The following is a 22,260-nucleotide window of genomic DNA, read 5'->3' on the forward strand; positions in this document are numbered from 1 at the left end:
CTCCTTCTGGTTCTACATCCTCCTCACTCTCAGCATCTGCCTAGAGAGCTGCTTTTTTTAGAGGAAGGGAGCGAAGTCACCGTTCAGCACGCGATTACATGATGATGATTAATCTATCATGTAAGAATCTCATGGGACCACTAGTATCACTTCTCTCAAAAGGTCTATCGTTTGTACCCACTGCCACTACTTAAAAATCTTGATATGCTTACATGACAATACAACCTGAATGAAAAACAGCTAGTGTATGGAGTATTGTTGACCTCACAAAGAAGATGATCGTGTCAGTAAGGAAGTGAGAGTCAGAGTGAAGACCAGCCTGAAAGCAAGACATTCACACCTCTTGAACTGAGCAAAAGATGCTATTATGTTGTATTATGAACATATCTTAGTGCTCTTACCAGAATAAACAGAACAAAATCACATTTTCCTCATCAAAGGCATGTTTGGTTTTCATTCAAACACACTAACCTCTGTGTCTCACTGAACAGTGTATATCTGGCAAGTAGAGTGAGTGATTTTTTTTTAAACAACAAAGTGTCAGTGTTTGCAGAACAGATCACACCACAAAAAGGCACACCAACACATACATGTGCCTACTCACACATGCATGTACACACGCTGTATCAATGATATTGCAGTGTGTTTAGGTCCCCTTGAAAAGGAATGAGTATTTATTTACCAACATAGAGCTTTGGCACGGCAGGCATTGTTTCTATCATCTCACCACCTCAGGCAGCTATCCTCTGAGGTGAGATGTGCTATTTGAGAGTTTGATAGCATAGACCAGGGTGCAATGGTTTTCATATCATTGCAGTCAGGTGAAAGCCTTGTATCTCCAAAGTGCCAACTTTTCAGGAACTACGAAAAACAGCCTTGGTTTTAGCTTGACAACAATGTATTTCTGAGTTCATCCCATGGCTTTTGAAATGGTTTAATCTGCCCAAGGGTCACATAATTGTCTTAATCCTTGAAAATCACCAAATTGGAGTTATAAGGTTTTCATATGACAACAGCAATATGCTCTCCTCTTTAGATTGGATAATGCATCATGATTTTTGTAGTTCTCATGATCAACCCATTAATTTACAACTACTGACAGGTCAAAAAACACTCCTCATTCAGACAGTCTCATTTATCAGTTTATACTGTATATGATCAATTTGGTGTCTCCAGAAAATCATAGATTGTTGCTCCCTCTAGTGTTTAATTTCTCCCTTTTGTAAATTTGATTAATTAATCTTCTGAATCTGATATTATAGCCATTATACCAATGTATCACAGCTGCTGAACTATAGTGCTGTTGCATCTTTCAAAATGTCAAAAGGCTGGAGAGTGAAATTACAGTGAGAGATTAAAGTGTAGTGTATATCTGTGAAATCTTCTCTCAGGATCCCAGAAAATGATGCTACTCTATATTGTACAAACATGCTTTGATCCCAACCCTATCGACTAATTGGTAGGTTGTCTACTCCTGGTTTATAGGCATCAGAGCATCCAAAAAAGTTTTTTTTTTTTCTCTATAAGGGACTTGACAAAATGCATTGTACAGCCCACAAAAGTACGAGGCATTGTAGGGCTCCCATCAGTGGAAAATGTAGCACCAAGTTGGAGGTAGGGGTTGGGTTTTGGTTTCTTTGTTTGCACGTATCTTCAAGTGTCTTCCAGTGACATTTCTTTGAAATCTTTACATCAAAGATGAGAAAAGAACCACAGATGGAAAATGTTCAATTTAACTAGCCAATCATCGTTTGCATGTCCTTTAATGGAAAAGTCTGTGCTCATCACAAATGACATGTGAAGAAGACCTGTGTCGCTGCCTCTCAACTCCAGATCATCATCACTCATGGACAGGCTGCATATTTTTCTGAGTGTTCTCTTAGGTAATCTTTTGGCACAGTTATATAAGATCAAGTTTTAATTGCTATGTTCTACTGACAATGAATTCATACCTACACGTTGTTGTTTTGAGCACCTCTATTTACTGCAATACTAATACTAATTTCACCCTGCTTTCATGATTGCTTTTGTATTCCAGGAGCTGTTTTCTCTAGTCAGGATGGGATCTCTGGATCAGAGTTAGAGCTGACAGTCAGACCAGGAGACAACATCACTCTCTACTGTGACTGCAAATTCTCAACTGGAGTTTACATAGTGTGGTTCAGGAACTGTTCTCATGAGAACCAGCCTTCCCTTGTTGTGAGAACAATACATCAGTCACAGATGGTCACCAGTAGAATTCCAAAAAGTCAGAATCATTTCCCTCGCTTTAATTTTGTGAGGAACCAATCCACTGAATCCTATGACCTAAAGATCAAGAATATCGGTGATTCTGACCTGGGCCTCTACTACTGTGGAACTGAAGGGACCAAGATGAACGAAAAGGAGAAACTTACTCAAACAATTATTTACAAATATGGAAATGTCACCACAAGGATCCTATTCAGTAAGTATTCTGGCCTTGGTCCATTTTATGTGTTAATGATTTATGCAGTGAATTTGACCATTTGACTAACTAATCACTACGTTGTAGAAAAATGGGCTCTCTATATTAATGACGGAGTTGATGAGCCATGATGCTAAGTCCGCCAGTATTGCTGTTACAGTATGTATGTGAAAATGTGCTACATCACAGCCTCCTATGTGGCTGAAATCAATTGCATGATTAGAAGGTCCTGAGGTCAAATCCAGAGTTTAAAAATAGGCTGGAGTCATACTATAACAACAGTAGTTACAAGGGATCCCCGCCAAATGAGAGACCGCTTAGATCTGAAGTGAAGTGGATCATTATAAATGTGCACCCAAGATTTTCCATTTCTATTTTCTTGTGCATAATAGACTTGGGGGATAACTTTGCATGTGGGACCTCAGAAAACAGGCTTCTACTTGGAAAAAGGTTCCACATTGTAGGAATAAGCTGAAACACTGTTGAAGAAGTCATTTAAAAGAGGATAATGATCATACCTTTTTGTTTACTCTAAAGAAAATTGTAAAAGTGGTCCCAGGCTGGAACAAGTCCTTCAGAAGCACTTTGTGACCATGTTTAAATAAGTGCTATATAAATAAATAAATCAGAGAGGCAAGATCAATAGTGCACCCAGAATATCATATATAATATAATGAATAATTATAGATACTATCACACCATAGTGAGCAATGCAAACTGAAGTTATTAAACCTCAGACCACAAAGTCCTCATTTTAAAATTGGCATCCATGTAATTTGGAAATCCATGGGTTTCATGGTTAACAAATCATCACACTTGACCATATTCACAAAAAAATTGACTGCAGTCAAACAAAGCTCAGAAATTTAATACACATAACTTTATATATGATCCAGACTCCAGTGACTCTGAGCCTTCCCAAGACTGTGGACTGTGCTGGATGCTGCTGTTCACTGTGTGTCCGGCCTTTGCTGCTCTTTCCTCCCTCTTCTCGGTTTTGGTTTACCACCACTGCCAGAAAACAGGTAACCTACAGTATATCTCACACTTATTCACTTAGAGCTCAATTCTCCCATTCATATTTGCACTTTGGTAATATGCATATCTTCTCTATTTTTTTAGCTTACATTTTTTCAGTAATCTGACATGAAATATTTTCTCTCAGCATTTTCATGTTAAGAGATGTTAATTTCCATGTTAATTTTCAACTGAAGAATAAAACTGTTCAGTACTCAGATCAGTGCTCTACTTTTAAAGTACTGTGTACCGTTGCAGGCTGTGGTCTAATGATGCTATATTCATTTCTGCAGCTAAAGAACCCCAAGATCATCAGAAAAGATTTGACACTGGAGGTCAAACAAGAGGGAATCAGGTAACCAACAGTAGCAGCTTTTATCAGTCTTCATGTGTATTAGTTGGCATGTTGTTTTATCTCTCATTTACTGTGGCCATTTCTTTATTTGGGCAGTTACGTACGAGTGTATAGAGTGTGTGATGACCGTGGCCCATTCAAAGAAAAGTGTTTAATAGTTCAATAGCAAATCATAGTATCCTACATAATCATGATTCTAAATTACAAATGTCAAATTGTCTCTTAGGATGAAGATGGAGTGTGTTATGCTGCATTGGATATCCGTCAGGCATCACAGAGACCAAAGAAGAAGAAAGCCCCGAGCTCTGACTTCAGCACCTATTCTGCCATCAATACCAGTAGAATGTAAAGGCGCAGAAAATTATTGTCAGTAATTAGATGAAGGCATAAGTGGAAATAACAAGATGGAAGAATTTAAACATTTTTTACACTGCAACAGACCATCTGCAGTCACAGTTTAGAGCACTTAGTCATTCCGATTGTCTCAGCCCCACCTCTGCTATAGAGATCCTATTCTGAGTGGAGGCGACAGCACCTGAAGACAAACAAATATAGTTTAAATCACAGGACTCAGTTTAGATTTCAGCCAGAAAAATTGGTTGGTATCATTCACAGTGGATATTAGCACATGAGAAATCCCCCAAATGAATTTTAAAGGTACATACAAATCAATGCCACACCATTATTTCTAAAGATATTTGTTTGATATCCGTACATGAAAATACAATCTGAATAGTGCATGGACTGGTGATTCTTAACCTCACAAAGGAGATGATCTTGTTAGTAAGGAAGTGTGTCAGTGTGTGAAGACTCAGACCGGCCTGAAAACAAGACTTGAGTAAAAGACCCCATTATGTTGTACTGTATTATGAACATATCTTATTGCTCTTACCAGAACAAACAGAGACTTGAATCACGTTTTCTTCATCAAAGGCATGTTTGGTTTTCATTCAAACACACCAAACCTCTGTCTCACTGAACAGTGCATATGTGGCAAGTAGAGTGTGAGTGATTTTTTTGTAGACATCAGAGCATCTGTGTTTGCAGAACAGATCACACCACAAAAAGGCACACCAACACATGCATGTGCATACTCACACATGCACGTACACATGCTGTATCAATGATATTGCAGTATGTTTAGGTCCCCTCGAAAAGGAATGAGTATTTTGGTTGTTGAAGCAATTTATCAACATAGAGCTTTGGCACCGCAGGCATTGTTTCTATCATCACACCACCTCAGGCAGCTATCCTCTGAGGTTGATAGCATAGACCAGGGTGCAATGCTTTTCATATCATTGCTGTCAGGTAAAAGCCTTGTATCTCCAAAGTGAACTAAGAAAAATCACAAATGTTGTGACGCCCCTCCCCCTGTCTTGGAGGCTGTCCTGGCCAACCTCAGCAGACAATTGATTGACAGTGGAGGGTCGTCAGCTGATTAAGCTCACCTGGGCCCTTGGACTATATAAACTGGCCCATGTGTTCACTTTAGCTCAGTTTCATTAGTCATTTAACTAGCCCTCCTTCACTTCCCCTCGGCACTTGGTAATACGTAGCACCACACGTAACGCGAGTGGCCACTTGCAGAGCAGGGGTGCAGGGTCCGAGGGGGAGCAGAATATTAGAAATGGAATGCACTTGCCCTTAAGCAGGCCTAATAATTAATAATAAGAAAAAATAATAAAAATTACAAAGAACAATGAGTAATGAAATATTGCAGATGAGTTCATTTCAAAAATATTTCTACATCCTCTAAATTTTGTTTGTTTACTTGCATTTATATTCATCACCTGTTCATGCGCCGGAATTGACGGACGATCACAATGCATCCTGGGAAATATGCGCTTGTGAAGTCTACATCGTTGTTGACTCGCTCCCTCGGCCCTTGAAGGGTCAATCTCAGAAAGTTCACTTGAGTTATCAGAGTAATGGAATGACACTTAAGATGGTGACGGGTATTCCCCCGAGGGGAAGTGCCAAGGGGAAGTCAACGAGGGCCGGTTGAAACGACTAATGAAACGCACGGCTTGTCTCTCCCTTCCTACAGCTGACATCCACTCGGCATCACTTCCCTTTTGGTTTGTGCCTTCAACACCACCACAGCACATCAACCACATATCCATGCACTGCTTGCATTGCTTACCATGTTGATCTACACACTCCATTGTTAATTTGTGTTAACCTTAGTTTTTTTTTTTTTTACAATTGTTTGTTTTAAGTAAACCTCTTGCATGGACTCCCTCCTTGTTACATTCCCTGAGCCAGTTTGTGACAAATGGGGGCTCGTCCGGGGTCCAAACTCGTTTTGGTAAAGGTTAAACCTAGCCTTAGTGTGACAGATGTGGAATTGTTGATTGGTATACTGGTGACTACTGTGGCTTGTGACCCTTGTGGTTTGTATTCTAAATTGAGTTTAGGTGCTTTTTAGCAGTGTAGATTAAAGTGCCTTTGGTATTTAGCATTGTGGGTAAGATTTTTGGGAGCATCACGCAAGAGATTTTTGTTCTGTTGTTTAGGCAGGTTACTTTTGTGGTGTATGTTTTTGGTGGATGTCTGAAGGGAGCGGCATTTGTCCCCAACTGTTTCGTTTGCAGACCCATTTGTTTGGCATTTAAGGTAAGTACTGGCACATGTAGTTGGTGACTATGGCCACATCTCAGTTGGGAAGAGCCATGCATCCCCTTGGTAGGCTGAAGTGGTTGATCTCAACAGGAGACCAACCAGTTGTTTTAATTTTAGTATGGCGGAGAACGTGGGTGAAGACAATGCCTTGGGAGCATTTCCCTGGTTTCCGGAGGGTCGCCAGTCTCTGGTTGCCTTTTTTGGTTCCAGTGGAATCAGTGCATAAGTACCCACCACAAGTATCTGTCCAAAGACTAGGGATGAAACTAGTTGGTATTAAGTGGAATTAGTTAGGGCTGGGGAGCTTGGACTCTGTGGTGGCTATCTTTGATTTCACCATTGCACATGTTCCTGTACATGTAGTTGTGTTGTCTTTTGGGTTTGTAATGTTAAACATACAATGGCTAGTAGTGTAAAGTAAACCTGTGTCCTTTGTCTGGTCTTGATGGTATGCTGCATATTGTCCACTTTGAGCCTGGCATGCCTCAAAATGGCTAGGGGTGTGGTAGAATTTGGTTTGGGTAAGGAACTAGAATATTAGGGTGTTTTCACATATGGTCCTCTTTAAACGAACTGAACTCAGTCCTCTTAAAGTGGACCAACAGAAAAGGGAATCAGTTCTTTTTGCGTTCACATTGTCAGTTCATTTGAAAGAGGACTCAGTCCTCTTTCTGTTCACACTATAGTCCTCTGGAGCTCAGACCTTTACTGTTATGTATGCATTTACTGTTATGTATTATTATTATTAGCCTACTGTTATTAATTATTTGCTATTCATTTATTACTTTTACCATCATCGATTATCACAAAACCTTTGACATAATCAATTGTACTTCATTCCAACAAAAGTAATTTAATTACATTGGACTCCATGCCAATAATAGCACATTGAACTTCATGGCAATAAAAGTTTAATTACATTGGGAGGGAGAGAGATGTGTCTTATTTCAGAGGATTCTCCACTTTTTCTCATTTATTCGCATGTGGTAAAGTACTTTGGACGTGTTCGGTTTTTTTTTTTAACTTTCACGCGGCACTGCAGTGCAGTCCTAATGAAGCCCCTCGCTTTCATATGAACTGAAAATTGGAGGAAAACCTTAGCGTTTCTGTGCATTGAAGACAGTTGCCGTTTGATGTGTTCTTCGTTCATATCTGGAGAAGTGCAGTAGTTCCATCCTCGGACCAAACTACTCCTCGTCCACTAGTCTTGCTAGCGTTACCATGGTTGCCATGGTTACGTTTATTTGTTTTTTCGAGCGTCCCTGCGCAATAAAATGTCATTTGTCTACGGCAAGCCTAGAGGGTTAAAATACAATGGCAAAGGGCGAAGTGAACCTGGAGCGCTTTGTGTTCACAATGCACAGGGTAAGCGAACCGCAACGCGGACTTGAAGCGAACCGTACTCAGAGTACGGTTCATTTCAGAGGGGTCTGGGTTCTTTTGGAGTGTTCACATATACGCAAAAAATGCTGACTAATCGCTCTGAGTTCGTTTGGAGGGCTGAAAGGGACCAAGCGTGAAAACACCCTTAGTGAGGAAGTTGTTACCTTGTGTCCATAACTTGGCAGCTTGGTCTGGTAGCTTTGGTAATAAGCATGTGAGCTTTGTTGTAGCTTGGTTTCCTCTTTGTGTTGTGCGTCTTGGTTGGCTAGTGAGCCTTTGTTTAGAGGAACCTTTGGGTATGTTACTTTGGTTTGGCGCTTATGTTAAATCCAGCTTTGTGTATTTGGTAGCTGGAATTTTGTGAAGACAGAGCATCGTGAGTTTGCTTTGTCTAGCTGCAGGCCATGTGTTAGACACTTCTGATGAGCTTTGGTGCTCGTTTTGAGATCAACACGTACTTGGGGTCAGCGGTTGAACCTACTTTCCTGCTGACCATACTCCTCACAGATCTGCAATTCATGTTATGCCCAGCCTAGGGCAACTGGACACAACTGAAAAGAGTGACTCCCCGCTCCCAAGGAAGACCAGAAAAACTGTATAACATTCAAAAGTAGCAGGTTTATTCTGTTTATTTTTGCTTCAGGGTGGGCATAGCCAAAACAACAAAAGGAATACAAAACCAGGTCTAATTTACCTATCAAAATAAAGAGAAACAAAAAACATAGGTAACTAACCTAACTCCCTGAACCAAAACATGAAAAAACAGTACTTAAACAAAAAGGCTACCCACCCCTACAAACCTGGAGCTGCCACTGGAATAGGTATTGACAGATAACTCAGAGTCCTTAAATACTGCAACTGCATACAAGTTACTGGAGGTTGGTCAGCAGCTGCATCACATGGTCTGGTCGGTTGGGAGCATGGAAGAAGAGAGAGCCCATAGAATCAGCCGCCCTTGGCCTTGTATCCCTGGAGCTGTCATCCAATCAGCACACAGGACACACTCCTCCAATCACCTGGTTCATCCAATAGTAAAACCCCACCTGCAGACAATTACCCACACTCCAGAGAGGGAGAGAGAGAGAAAACAGAATATGCCAATATACACACGTACCACAGAATATGCCAGCATACATGACCCCCACTAGGTCATAACAAATGTATTTCTGAGTTTATCCCATGGCTTTTGAAATGGTTTCATCTTCCCAAGGGTCACAGAATTGTCTTAATCCATAGAGAAGCATGCAATCCTTCAAATGAAAATAAAATGATATACTCTCCTTTTACTGTACATGAGATAATGCATCATGCTTTTTGTAGCACTAATTAGCAACCTAATATTTTACAACTCCAAAAAAAACAAAAAACACTCTTCATACAGACATTTTCATTTATCAGAATTTATACTGTATAAGATCAATTTGGTGTTTTTGCAGAAAACTATAGATTTTTGCTCCCTCTAGTGGTAAATTTCTCCCTTTTGTAAATTTGATTAATTATATATTCTTCTGAATCTGATATCATAGGTTGCAAAACTATACCCATATGTCCCTCAATCTTTTCCTAAATATTAGGACAACTGCTGAACTTGTACTGTTGAATCTTTCAAAATGGCAAATGGCTGGAGAATGAAGTTACACTGAGAGTTTAAGGTTTACTGTATATCTGTGAAATCTTCTCTGGATGTCAGAAAATGATGCTCCTCTATATTGTACATTGTACAAATGGACTAATTGGAAGTTGTAAGGTTGTCTACTCCTGGTTTAGGTGGCAGAGCATCCATACAAACCTTTTCATACAAGCGCTAGAGATTGCCCTGACATCTACATAAATGGACAAAAAATTAAAAATGTAGATTAATTTAAATACTTGGGTGTCACTCTTGATCAAACTCTTAACTTCAAAAAGCATATCAAAAAACTGGGAAACACACTGAAATTTAACCTTGCAAATTTTAGACATATAAGAAACTCCCTTACAGTTGAGGCATCAAATACTTACATAAATGCAATGATTCTTTCACACTTTTCGTACTGTATGACAAGTTGGTCTCAGGCAGGAAAAACAGCATTAAGACCACTTGAGTCATTAGCGCCCTTAAAACTCATGATAAAAAAACACGTCAATATCACCACTGTCATATACTCACTAAATACAATATGTTAAATTTTGAAAATTTGATTGTGCACTCAAATGTTTGCTTAATTTTTAAGATCATTCATAATGCTGCTCCTCCCCCCTTGAGGAACTTTGTCATACTCAGCTCAGAAAAAACAACACGAGCCACTAGGTCAACCACTCGGGGGGAGTGCAGAATTCCACAACGTAAGACCTCTCTTGGCCAATCATCTTTCACCTTTATGGCCATAAAACAGTGGAACAGTCTTCCAACAGAACTAATAACAACAACAAATTTTCAAACCTTTTCCTGTCTAACAAAACAGTGGATACTCGCACAGCAAAGTTGTACACATTTGTAAATTAGTGTTGTTGGTGGGGAGGGGGTGCGGGTCCCCCACCCGCACCCCCTCCCCACCAACAACAACACTAATTTACAAATGTTGTTGTTTCAGGGTTGGGGATGTGGGGTTGATTGTGTTTGTATACTCTTATTGATTACCATGGTATTTTTGTACACTTTTAATGTGTAATTTTCGTACTATTCTATCATTTTACTTACCTGCCCAGGGACTACGGGCGGAAAATAGCAATTTGCTAAAACCTGGTACATTACATCTCTCCTTGTTTTATAAGGTTAATGTTCTTTGTATTTTGTCCCTGTTCAAATAAAGAAATTCATTCATTCATTCATTCATTCTTTTTTTTGTCTATGATGGACTTGACTAAATGCATTGTATAGCCTAGAAAAAGAACTAAGCATCATAGGGCTCCCATCAGTGGAAAATGTAGCACCAAGTTGGAGGTAGGGGTTGGGTTTTGTTTTTTTTGTTTGCATGTATCTTCAAGTGTCTTCCAATAGCATTTGTTTGAAATCTTTACATCAATGCCCAGTCCGTCACTTAGCATCACACACAGAGAAAAGAACCACAGATGAAAATGTTCCATTCAGCCAATCACTGTTTGCATGTCCTTTAATGGAAAAGTCTGTGCTCATCACACATGACATGTGAAGAAGACCTGTGTCGCTGTCTCTCAACTTCAGATCATCATCACTCATGGACAGGCTGCATATTTTTCTGACCGTTCTCTTAGGTAATATTTTGACACAGTTATATAAGATCAAGATCAAGTTTTAATTGTTACGTTCCACTTTGACAATGAATTCATACCTACACAGTGTTGTTGTGTTGAGCAGTAACCTGCATTTACTGTAATGTTGAGCGCTGCAATACTGTTCACATTTCACTCTGCTTTCATGATTGCTTTTCTATTCCAGCTGCTGTTTTCTCTAGTCAGGATGGGACCTCTGGATCAATGTTAGAGCTAACAGCCAGACCAGGAGACAACATCACTCTCTACTGTGACTGCAAATTCTCAACTGGAGTTTACATAGTGTGGTTCAGGAACTGTTCTCATGAGAACCAGCCTTCCCTTGTTGTGACAACAAAAATTGATCAACGGAATCGTTTCCCTCGCTTTCATTTTGTGAGGAACCAATCCACTGAATCCTATGACCTAAATATTGAGAATATCACTGATTCTGACCTGGGCCTCTACTACTGTGGAACTGAAGAGACCAAGGTGGACGAAAAGGAAAAAATTACTCCGACAACTATTTACAGATATGGAAATGTCACCACAAGGATCCTATTCAGTAAGTATTCTGGCCTTGGTCCATTTTATGTGTTAATGATTTATGCAGTGAATTTGACCATTTGACAAACTAATCGCTACACTGTAGAAAAATGGGCTCTCTATATTAATGATGGAGTTGGTGAGCCATCATGATGTTAAGTCCACCAGTGTTACTGATACAATATGTATGTGAAAAAAATGTGCTACATCACAGCATCCTATGTGGCTGAAATCATCGGGATGATTTGACGGTCCTGAGGTCAAATCCAAAGTAAAAATAACAACAAAAAAATCTGAAATCATACAACAACACACAAATGAGTTACAAATGATCCCTGCCAAATGAGAGACCGCTTAGATCTGAAGTGAAGTGGATCATCATAAATGTTCACCCATGATTTTCCATTTCTATTATCTTGTGCATAGACTTGGAGGACTTGGACTTGGATAACTTTGTGTGCAGGACCTCAGAAAACAGGCTTCTACATGGAAAAAGGTTCCACATTGTGTCTGTTGCAGGAATAACCTGAAACACAGATGACGAAGTTATTTAAAAGAGGATAATGATTATACTTTTTTGTTTAGAAAATTGTAAGGGGCCCCGGGCTGGAGCAAGTCCATCAGAGAGGCGAGATCGATAGTGCACCCAGAATATCAACTATCACATCATAGTGAGAAATGTAAACTCAAGTTATTAAACCTCAGACCAAAAGTCCTCTGCTCATGAATAAAATAAAAAGTCTTATTTTAAGACTGGCATCCATGTATTTTGGAAATCCATGGGTTTCATGGCTAACAAATCGCACACATGACCATATACACGCAAACTTTCAATTCAAGTAAGAAAATCAAAAATGGAGTTAACATTTTTATGTGACTGTAGTCAAACTCAGAGATTTGATACACATAACTTTATGTTTGATCCAGACTCCAGTGCTTTTTCCCAAGACTGTGGACTGTGCTGGATGCTTTCATTTTTATGTGACTGCAGGCAAACAACACACTCAGAGATTTAATCCACATAACTTTGTATTTGATCCAGACTCCAGTGACTCTGAGCCTTCCCAAGAGTGTCCAAGAGGACTGTGCTGGATGCTGCTGTTCACTGTGTGTCCTTCCTTTGCTGCTTTCTTCTCCCTCCTCTCCTCTGTTTTGGTTTACCATCTCTGCCAGAAAACAGGTAAGCTACTGTATATCTCACACTTATTCTATATTCTCACATTCATTCATGTGCTTTGGCAATGCACACATTTTCTCTGTTTTCTTTTTTATCTTACATTTTTTTCAGTAATCTGACATGAAATATTTTCTCTGAACATTTCCATTTATAATCACTGAAGACTAAAACTGATCTCAGATCAGTACTCTTCTTTTAATGTATTTTGTACCGTTGCGGGCTGTGGTCTAATGATGCTGTATTCATTCATTCAAGATCATCAGAAAAGACTTGACACCGGAGGTCAAACAAGAGGGAATCAGGTAACGCATTTACCATGGCCATTACTTTATTTGGGCAGTTATGCACATGTGTATAGAATGTGTGATGATCATTCAAAGAAAAGTGTTTAATAGTGCAACAATAAATGATTGTATTTAGTTGGTCATTACATTACATGATCACGATTGTAAATTACAAATGTCAAATTGTCTCTTAGGATGAAGATGGAGTGTGTTATGCTGCATTGGATATCCGTCAGGCATCACAGAGACCAAAGAAGAAGAAAGCCCCAAGCTCTGACTTCAGCATCTATTCAGTCTGTTTCTATGGCCAGGTTGTGCCCATTGAAATGTGCCAGGCTGGCCTCACTCTCTCTCTCTCTCTCACACACACAAAAACTCACACACACTGATCTGACTGATGATGGTCACTGATACATATATATAAAATACAATTTCAGTTTTTTTCTGATAATAAACACAGCAATAATGCTGCTGAGAAGAGTTGACTCTGAACTCTCTCGCTCTAACATTATCTTTATCTCTGAGGACGAAGATGCGTTCTGTTGCTGAGTTGAATATCCGGCCCAGAGCACTGACTTCAGTATTCATGAGGCCATCAGCACTAGCAGGGTGTACTGGGGAAGGGAGAGGAAGAGTCTCATGCTTAGCATCAGTAGCTACTTGCAATTCTAATTACAATTCTGACATATCAAGAAAACATCTCTCAGGCCATGAAGATTTTTCATTTTGTCACCACTTTTTACAGTGTTAATGCTTACATTTAACAGCAATCATTGACACCGTATTACATAAATATGACAAACAGTATGTTATTAGAATTACAATCTATTAATCAGCTTCTTACTTATCTTACGTATCATTACATTTTGAAAGCATGAACTTGCTTGCTGAAATTTATTCTTTTTAACCTCTGGCTCATAACTAATAATCTTGAAGTTAATAATTGGTGGGCAATGGTGGGTTAGGTGTGCAATGTCTAACAGCTTATTTTACTTATGCCATTTCATGTACACTTGTATGCTTTGGGATTTTTAACATCAAATAAAGTCTGATTGCACTGAATCGAATGCATTTTACATACATCATAGTTTGTTTGCAAAACAGTCCTTAACAGTATTCCCTTGAATTTCTTTCAACAGCGTATTGCTTAACAATGCATACAGCTAATTTGATTTTAGTTTTAGTTAAAAGGCAGTCCACATTTTGAGTGTGGTCGGTATATCCTGTCAGTTATACTCTGCTGAATCTGAAACTACGAGCAGGACTTAGAAGTTAAAGATAGTGTGCCACCCAAGAGCACATCAGGCTCTGTGGTACGCTTCAACATCAAATATAGGGCAGTTACATTTCAGAGCAGCAGCATCAGAAGGACCCACAGCATGTCTTTTCAATAAAGAAAAAAAAACACAGTGACTTTATTGAGAGAGGCCACACAGCCAACCATTTTAGTATACACTGGGATGACAGATCAATCTATGCCTTACTGCCTGCATAAGACAATAGCCCTCACATGTCTTGCCATTGTATTTTTCTGTGAATTACTTACTTAATTATCCACACTTGTAATGGCATCAACCACAGCGCATATGAATTAATTCTTGTTCTTACCTTCATGATGCATTTTAGGTGGTTTGTTTCCCTCCACAGCTTAAAGAACAATTTAAAAATTGACCAGTTGTACTGTACAGAAACCTCTAGATGGAGAGTCTGTTTGTTGTTGCTGTGATTACAATCTGCTGCAGGTTCACTCTTACTAAGAATTTGTTGATTGAAATCTGATCTTTTTAGTGATAGAGATGATTGTTAAGTGTTTTCATGTAGTTTCCTATCTTTAACTCAACTTCACCATCAGTCTCTACTATAACTAGAAAATGTCACCTGGAGAATACAGTGTGGTTCAAGAGCTGAGTCTACTATTGCTATTTCATCAGCATTTCACCAATGTAGTTTGATTAAATTCCAAGTATCACTTCTGCAGACCTCATACAGTAGAGTCCATTTTGAGCTGATTCTGCTACAGAGAATTACACTGAAAATGACGAAGGTGTTTCAGAGAAATATCACGCAAAAGCCAAGGCCGCTATGGGTTAAATTACTTTCTTAGCTCATTTAAGAAGTCCCCCCTCCCGAGTTTCCAAGAAGTTACAGCAAAATACAGAGGTGATGATGACGTGGTTGAAGTTAACCTCACACTGCGAGGCTCCCTTCAATTATCTTTAATGTACCAGAGAAGTGATGTTTCGAGCGCAGTGGCTCTTCATTAAAAAAAGAATTGCAGGGAGCCTCGCAGTGTGCAGACTGTTCTTCGCAGATTAATTGGACTTCTGTTCCGTCCAGCACCTGCCCTACATAAGAACAATGGATGTGCTTTGCTACCACCGATCTTGAAGTTAACCTCAACCGCATCATGTTGATCACTGAGGTACACAGGAAACCCACACTCCCATACGGCCCCTCGCAGAACTCAACATGTACGCACTTAGATGTCGAGAAAAACAGCGCATACTTCGGAGTCAAATAGAAAAAAAGACACACCCACACACCCACACACACGCACCATCAAATATAGCCCTCTGCATATCCATAAAGAGGTCAGAAGAGGACATCAAAGACACAGGGGACAGGACTGGCCTTTTTTTTTTTTTTAACATAAAGTTTGAATAATTAGGATTTTTTTTTCAATTTTCGAAAAAAAAAAGTTCCCGAATGTTCATTTCTCAATGTTTAAAAAACACACATGATAACATCCTCTAAAATTCCTCTAAACTTTTGTAAGTAAATGGCTCAAGATAACTGATAAATTAATAGCAATATTCAACAGTGACTTTTACTTTCATGTAATCACTTTGTCAGAGTAGATGTTGAATTTTTCAAATGGTGGCTGGGTATCTCATTTTGGAGTATATTACTGTTGAAATGTAGATGAGCGGTAGAGTGGTATGGTGTTAAAGCGCAGTAAAGCCCACCACGGTGTAGAAGTTAGCAGCGCTGCAGAAACCACAGCTACAGGATGCTACTGTGGATTTCCGGTATATTTCTGAGTAGAGCGTATTTTAGTGACCAGATCTTTGTGTGTTGTACAGAGATTTCAAGCCCCCATCCACTCAGTTTAATGAGTTTGTGTTAGTGCGCTGCGTAGGCAGAGTGCGATTACATGCGCAGATTATTCCGGATACCAATGTCAGTGAAGGTCATATTTGAAATAAGCTACACATAATGCATCATGATATTCCAAAACACAAACATCTTGTATACATGAATATATTCTGGATAATAAGTCACACCGACCGCAAAAACAGTGTAAGGTGTTTACATGTCTCAGTATCTCAGTCAGGTTTCTCATAATTGTGATGTGAGTTTTTCCATGTGTTTACATGTGTTTTAAAATTGGAAAATGTGAGTGTCCTAAATAATATCTGCATATTAATCACCACAGCTGTTTCGCTGCACCTTCTGCCACTGGTCTTTGACAACTTGAAAGTAATACTGGAGAAAGAACAAATATATAAGTACAATAAGGAATTTTACAAAACATTAAACATGTCCATAGCCTCACTCTGTAGCTTTCATTTTGTAGGAATAAATATTGTTTGTTTTTCAGTCTCATGGCATTACTTGTAACAATGTTTTTTTGAAAATGATTTTCTAACAATATTTATGTTGTATCTTACACAACTTAAAGGGAAATTAAATTGTTTGCTACAACCTTGCATATTAATATATTAACTATTGATGATAGCTCCTTTAGGAGACACTTAGGATAACTGAGAGTACTTGAACTTGAAGAGGCCAAGGTTATCTCGGGTTATACCTTCTCCATTTGCTGGGTCAAACACAGGAGAATGGAGAGAAGGAGGTGGTGTAGTCTCTGAACAGTCAACCATAGCTCCAGGTGAAACTCGCCTGACCTCTAGTGGAAAGGTTAAGTAATACACCAAAAGGCCATCAAAGCAGGTTTGAGGCCCCCAGGAGGCTTTCTCATGCTGCCAAACACTCCAAACTGAATTATAGTGTGGTATCCTGATTTTAAATTCACTGCAGCTGCTGGAACTGTGTATTATGGGTATTTCCTTGCAGTATGGGTTCTGATCAGCCTGCCATGCTGTGTGAAAAAACCCAAATCCCTGGTGGCACAAGCAACAACTGGCAAAAAAAGACTTCCTAGAGATTTTTGGCTGTATTCATAAAAGAAAAGTAATCAGATTTTAGCCCCTTTGTGGTACAGTTCTGATTTTTTCTTGGCTGTGTAACAAGGAATAGAATCTGTATGGTTTCTCCTTGTTTCGGCAGCCATTAGAAGATCAGATCTGTGCCTCAAAGGGTTAAAAGATCTTATGTGCTGGCGATACTTAGGTTCATTACTATAAAGCAATACACAACATCCCCTAATTTGAACACAATGTCCAAATTTATTTTGAAATTCATCATCAGCTATCAGTACATCATCAAACAAAGATCAGCTGACTGTCATATAATCATTCAGTGCATGTCCTTGTATAGGACTTCCAAAGGAAAACATTTTATTAAAATACTTTCAAGACATTGAAAGAGTCAAAGAAATAAATAAGAAAGAAATAAGAAATAATGAAAAATACCTTTTCAATAGGTAAGTTAATTCATTAATAATTACATTCCCAAATTGTTTGATTGGATTTTAAAGAAACTACTCAAGGCACTGACTTCAAGCTTGTAAACAATGAAAGTGAAAAATAAATCCTCAATAACAATCAAATAAACTATGCATACAAAATATGCATTGAAATGCACTCATTCACAGTTATATCCACTCATAAAGTTTTTTAGTGAAAGTAATTTAAGTCAAAGATCAGCTGCAGGCTATTATTTAACCAGCTATGCTACTATCTCTATTAAACAAAGCCCAGTGATTTCACCAAAGTCTTAATAAACACTTATAACACTTGGCAAAAATATACATATATAGTATAAACTATATTGAATTTTTGTCAAAGCAGGGCATGTTTCATCCTTCCTGCAGTAAATTTCTCACTTAGAGTTTTAAATTGAGTTTTGTTGCTTCTGTTACACAGAAGAGCAACCTCTGTTCAAACACTGTTAAATGCTTCAACCATAAGCAAGGCATCAGAAATCTACATCTATAACATACAGTATATGGTACCTATCGCCTGTCTACTTAAGACTTAATAACAGAAACAAAATTTAGCCTCATATATAAAATAGGTTATATCAAAAAAATAGCAAACTCTTCAATTAGTTTCATGTTGATCACCTTACATATCCCGTTAACTTAGGTTTCCAAATGTTTTTCTTGACATTTTGTCCAGACTACATTATTCATGTGTGCCCTGTTCTATTACGATTCCATCACTGCTAACTTTGTCATTTCATTTCAATATAATTACAGGCACAACTGACTATGGAAACCTCCAGTCTTAGACAAGATGATGCCTACTGAAAAATGTTCATGTCATTTCACCTCCAGGTCTCTTCAACGAGGTTCTAAACCTCCAGATATTTCCTAGTTCCACAAAATGAACAAAATACAAAAATTCTCAGCTGACTGTCAGAGTTTCTGAAGGCCACTTTGAAGCCTTTCTGAAGTTGACTCTTTTTTCTTTTTAAAGAGGTTCTTGAGCTTTGAGGACTTCTTGCCCTTCTCTTTATTCTTTTTCCTCTCATCTCCACTTTCAGGGGGTGACGCAGTTGGAGATGGGTTGGCGACCCTTGGTGGTGGCAAGGGTGGCTCCACCTCTCCTAGCAGCCTGCTCTGGGGCAAGTTGGGCATTGAGGCAGAGAGGTCACTGAGGCTGGTCGGGGTTGGAGCCATTGAGGTGCAGGACTTCTCCAGGATTCCATCGTACACAAGCTGGCTTAATGGACCAGTGGGTAAAAGCTCTGATAATGGTTTGAAAGGCACCTGGGAGGTCATGGTAAGGTCTGGCTGTCCAATCCGACCTGGAGATGAACTTGATTCAGATGCAGCAAACTCCTCCCTCAATATCCTTTGTTTGGGTTGTTCCATGGCAAGATCAAGTCTGTCCCAGGAGATTTTTCCTGTTGGTGTGTCTATGGAACTGTCAATCTTATCTCTCTGTATTCTTCTTCTAAGAGAACCAGCAGACATCTCGAGTTCATCTCTCAATATCCTTCTACTTGTTGAAGATTCTGACCCAAACTCCTGCTTCTCTCTTGAGACCTTACGAGACGAGGTATCTATCAGTGCTTCCATTTTCTCTCTAGGTAGCATCTTTCTGGAGGCACCGTCAGTAGAATACTCCAGCTCATCTCGAGATATCTTTCTTGCCGGTGCTCCAACAGTCTCAACCATTTTGTCCCTTGGCATTGCTCTCACAGAGGAATCTAGTTGATATTCTCCTTTATCCCAAGATATCTTTATAGAACCTGTGTCCAGAGACTTTCCCATTGAATCCCTGGTAATTTTCCTGGATATCAACTCAAACGGAGGCTTGATCTCATCCTGTATCATTTTTCTTGAGGCGCTGTCCATTGAAACCCCCATCATATCTCTCGATATCTTCCTGGTTGCCATGTCTGTTGATGTTTCTAATTCATTCCAAAGAATCTTTCTAGCTGTACCATCCAGTGGTAAATCACTTCTATCTCTGTATATATTCCTTGAAGCAGTGTCCATCAAAATCCCCATTTTGTCCCTGTCTATTTTCCGAGCTGCAAACTCTGCTGAGGCTTCCAACTCATCACAAAGCCCTTTTCTAGCTGGAGCATCTGCTGAAACTGAAACCTTTGTGGGAGCTTCCATAAAAGACTCAGTGTCGTCTTTGGACATCTTCACAGGAGTTTCCATAGAAATATCCAAGGCTTTATCTTTCACCATCTTCCTGCTGGCAACATCTGCAGAAGCTTCAAGCTCTTCTACGGAGATCTTGCGGACCGGAGGTTCAACAGAATCTTCTAGTTCTTTACTGGAAGGCTTTCTAATGGCGCTGTCTGTGTACAGGTCCATTTCATCACGATAGATTTTTCGAGAGGAGGAGTCGATGGTGGAGGAGCTAGGAAACATTCTGTTAAGAGGAGATGGAGCCATATAATCTGCATCTGGGAACATCTCCTGGGAGTCTCTATCAGTGAGAGGAAGGAAGGAAGGAAGGAAGGGACAAAGGAAGAAAGTTTTATCAGTACAGGCATCATTCAAAAAAGGCAGTTCAGTATGAGCAGATTGTGAAACATAACACTGGACTTTAAAAGCTGTGGAGACATACTGTCTCTTCTGAGGGTTGAGGAAGAGCCCCTCCTCTTCCTCAAAGCAAGGGAATGGAGCTCGGATGGGGATGAGAAGGTCGGGGTCTGAGGAGATCACGGTGGCCGGGGGCTGAGAGATGACCCCGGGACGACGAGAACGACATACGGTGGAACCCCGATTCCGAGGAGAGCGCTTCACTGGTGGAACTGGGGGAGGGCCAAAGGTGAACCAATGAGTGAAATTGTTCAGTTATTATTTTGTCCTCTTGGCTGTTTGCGTCATTAGTCTTACTAATATGTCACTGTTACTTTTCAATGTATACAGTCCCAGAGTAAATACTGATAAAGAAAATATAATTTAAAGAAAATAGCGTTCAAAATGACTCTCTCGACGATGATCAGTAATGCTAATCATCGTCATTAAGTAACTGTCATTACCATAACTCATCATTCTTGTTACTAACCTGCCATCTGTGGTTTAACTGGAGGAGCAGCATCTTCTATCAGATCCTCCACAGATCCATGCACCGAGCTGTGGCATGAGCAGGGTTGCTGGGGCACTCTGGGCAACCCCACGACACCAGGGTCTGAGTAGAGCTTAGTGGTGAGGTTAGCCAGGCCAGCGTTCCTGAGGATGGGGAAGCCACACAGGCGCTCAATCTGCTGCCAGCGGTGGAGGCGCTCCCGTAGGCAGGCGGTCACGTCAGACAAGGCGTTCCTTTGGGAGATACAAAGGTGTAAATGAGATATGTGTTACATATTTACTGCGACAACTAAATAAATGCATACATATGCCTAAAGAAAGCCTGCATACGTATTGATTTGACTCACTTTGCCTCCAGGATCTTGTGGTCAACCTGGTCTAGAGAGGAGCTGTGAGCTACATGGAGAGTCCCCAGCACAGAACTCCTCTTCTTCTTAATCTTCTCTGCCTGGAAGCAAACAGGATGCGTGGGTCAGTAGGCCAGTAGGTAGGTCAGTCAATAGGTCAATAGATAGTAGCTCACTTATCCAGTGCAATTCAGTCAGTGCACATGTCTTGCCATTATCAGCACTTTCACAATTATAAAAATTAGTGATACATAAAAGGACGAAGATGAAAAGCTGCTTATGCTTTATTCAGATTATTCATGTATCCATGCCTTCTTCATGCATTACCTCTTCCTTGGCTGTGACAAGCTGTAGTTCAGCGCTCTGCTTCTTGACGTTGTAGTACTGGACCTCCACCTCGTGCGTCAGCTGCAGCCACAGCTGGAGGGCCTCTGAGGCAGACCAGCTGGCCTGCATGTCCTTCTCTGCCTGCATCAGTGCCCCGCGAATCTGGAGGGACAGCACCAACATTAGAGATCAATCCTCAAAAGAATTAAGGCTAATTGTAGTTAAATCTTTATACTACTCAATTTATGGGTCAAACTCAGTGTTTGACAGAAACATAGAATATTTTACTTTGCACTTGACTGATACAGTGCTTCTGTGCTTTAGTTAGGGCCATGTTTCTACCTGCTCCAGCTCTTCCTCTGCATATCGGAGGCGGCTAAGTTCACTGACAGCCCCCTGCCTCAGCTCGTGCAGACGGTGGGCCTCCTCCTGCGCCCCCATGATCTCATCTCTCATCTTCTCCTCTAGGCTCTGTTTCTCCTCCGCCACGTTACGCTTCTCCTCCTGGGCTCGCTCCAGTCTGACAGAATGAAAATGTTTTTAGTGCAGACACACACACACAAAAAAAGAGGACTCATTAATTTAGGTGGCAAACAAACACAGAGACACACACAGGTAAAGTGCTGTATACTCACTGTCCCTGTAGCTCTCTGAGGCTCTGTTCAGCCGTCTGCAGGCTCTCCAGGTCTTTCATCATCTTGGCAATGTGGACCTTACTGGCTTTGTTTTGTGCCTGGGCGAACCAGCAGCCCCCAACTCCCATCACCACCGATACAATTAGCAGCAGGTCCTTCATATAGTTATGAGGAGGACCTAGATGGGGGAATGCAAGTTCATGTTCACAAGACTGGGTGCTAAAAGAACA

At 40.1% G+C, this 22,260-nt stretch overlaps 2 protein-coding genes and 1 long non-coding RNA gene across 3 annotated transcripts; 2 read left to right on the forward strand and 1 right to left on the reverse strand.

The window, feature by feature from the left end:
* Positions 1–1,682: 1,682 nt before the first annotated feature.
* Positions 1,683–4,526, forward strand: LOC139647534 (uncharacterized). The gene is made up of 5 exons (XM_071523450.1): positions 1,683–1,883; positions 2,039–2,446; positions 3,343–3,471; positions 3,757–3,818; positions 4,045–4,526. Exons 1-5 carry the CDS (start codon positions 1,847–1,849, stop codon positions 4,165–4,167), a joined length of 759 nt encoding a protein of 252 aa, XP_071379551.1. The 5' UTR covers positions 1,683–1,846; the 3' UTR covers positions 4,168–4,526.
* A 6,394-nt stretch (positions 4,527–10,920) lies between these two features.
* Positions 10,921–14,073, forward strand: LOC139647536 (uncharacterized). The gene is made up of 5 exons (XR_011695525.1): positions 10,921–11,036; positions 11,221–11,598; positions 12,622–12,759; positions 13,012–13,058; positions 13,235–14,073. It is a non-coding gene; the product is annotated as an uncharacterized lncRNA (long non-coding RNA).
* A 4,434-nt stretch (positions 14,074–18,507) lies between these two features.
* Positions 18,508–22,208, reverse strand: LOC139647533 (stromal interaction molecule 2-like; the record flags this gene model as incomplete). The annotated part of the gene is made up of 7 exons (XM_071523449.1): positions 18,508–20,116; positions 20,258–20,444; positions 20,702–20,955; positions 21,069–21,169; positions 21,396–21,557; positions 21,738–21,915; positions 22,031–22,208. Coding segments are annotated over 7 exons (2,594 nt in total), but the record flags the coding sequence as incomplete, so codon positions are not given.
* Positions 22,209–22,260: the final 52 nt, after the last annotated feature.

This window comes from Centroberyx affinis, unplaced genomic scaffold (genome assembly GCF_046629955.1).
Source record: "Centroberyx affinis isolate AG114_WGS23_722 - 3 ecotype Tasmania unplaced genomic scaffold, CSIRO-AGI_Caff_v1 ptg001089l_1, whole genome shotgun sequence".
Classification (NCBI taxonomy): domain Eukaryota; kingdom Metazoa; phylum Chordata; class Actinopteri; order Beryciformes; family Berycidae; genus Centroberyx; species Centroberyx affinis.

Coding starts and splice junctions, on each gene's coding strand:
- LOC139647534 (XM_071523450.1), top strand. CDS start 1,847: ATGGACAGGCTGCATATTTTTCTGAGTGTTCTCTTAG. Junction 2,447..3,342: donor CACCACAAGGATCCTATTCA/GTAAGTATTCTG, acceptor TATATGATCCAG/ACTCCAGTGACTCTGAGCCT. Junction 3,472..3,756: donor CCACCACTGCCAGAAAACAG/GTAACCTACAGT, acceptor TCATTTCTGCAG/CTAAAGAACCCCAAGATCAT.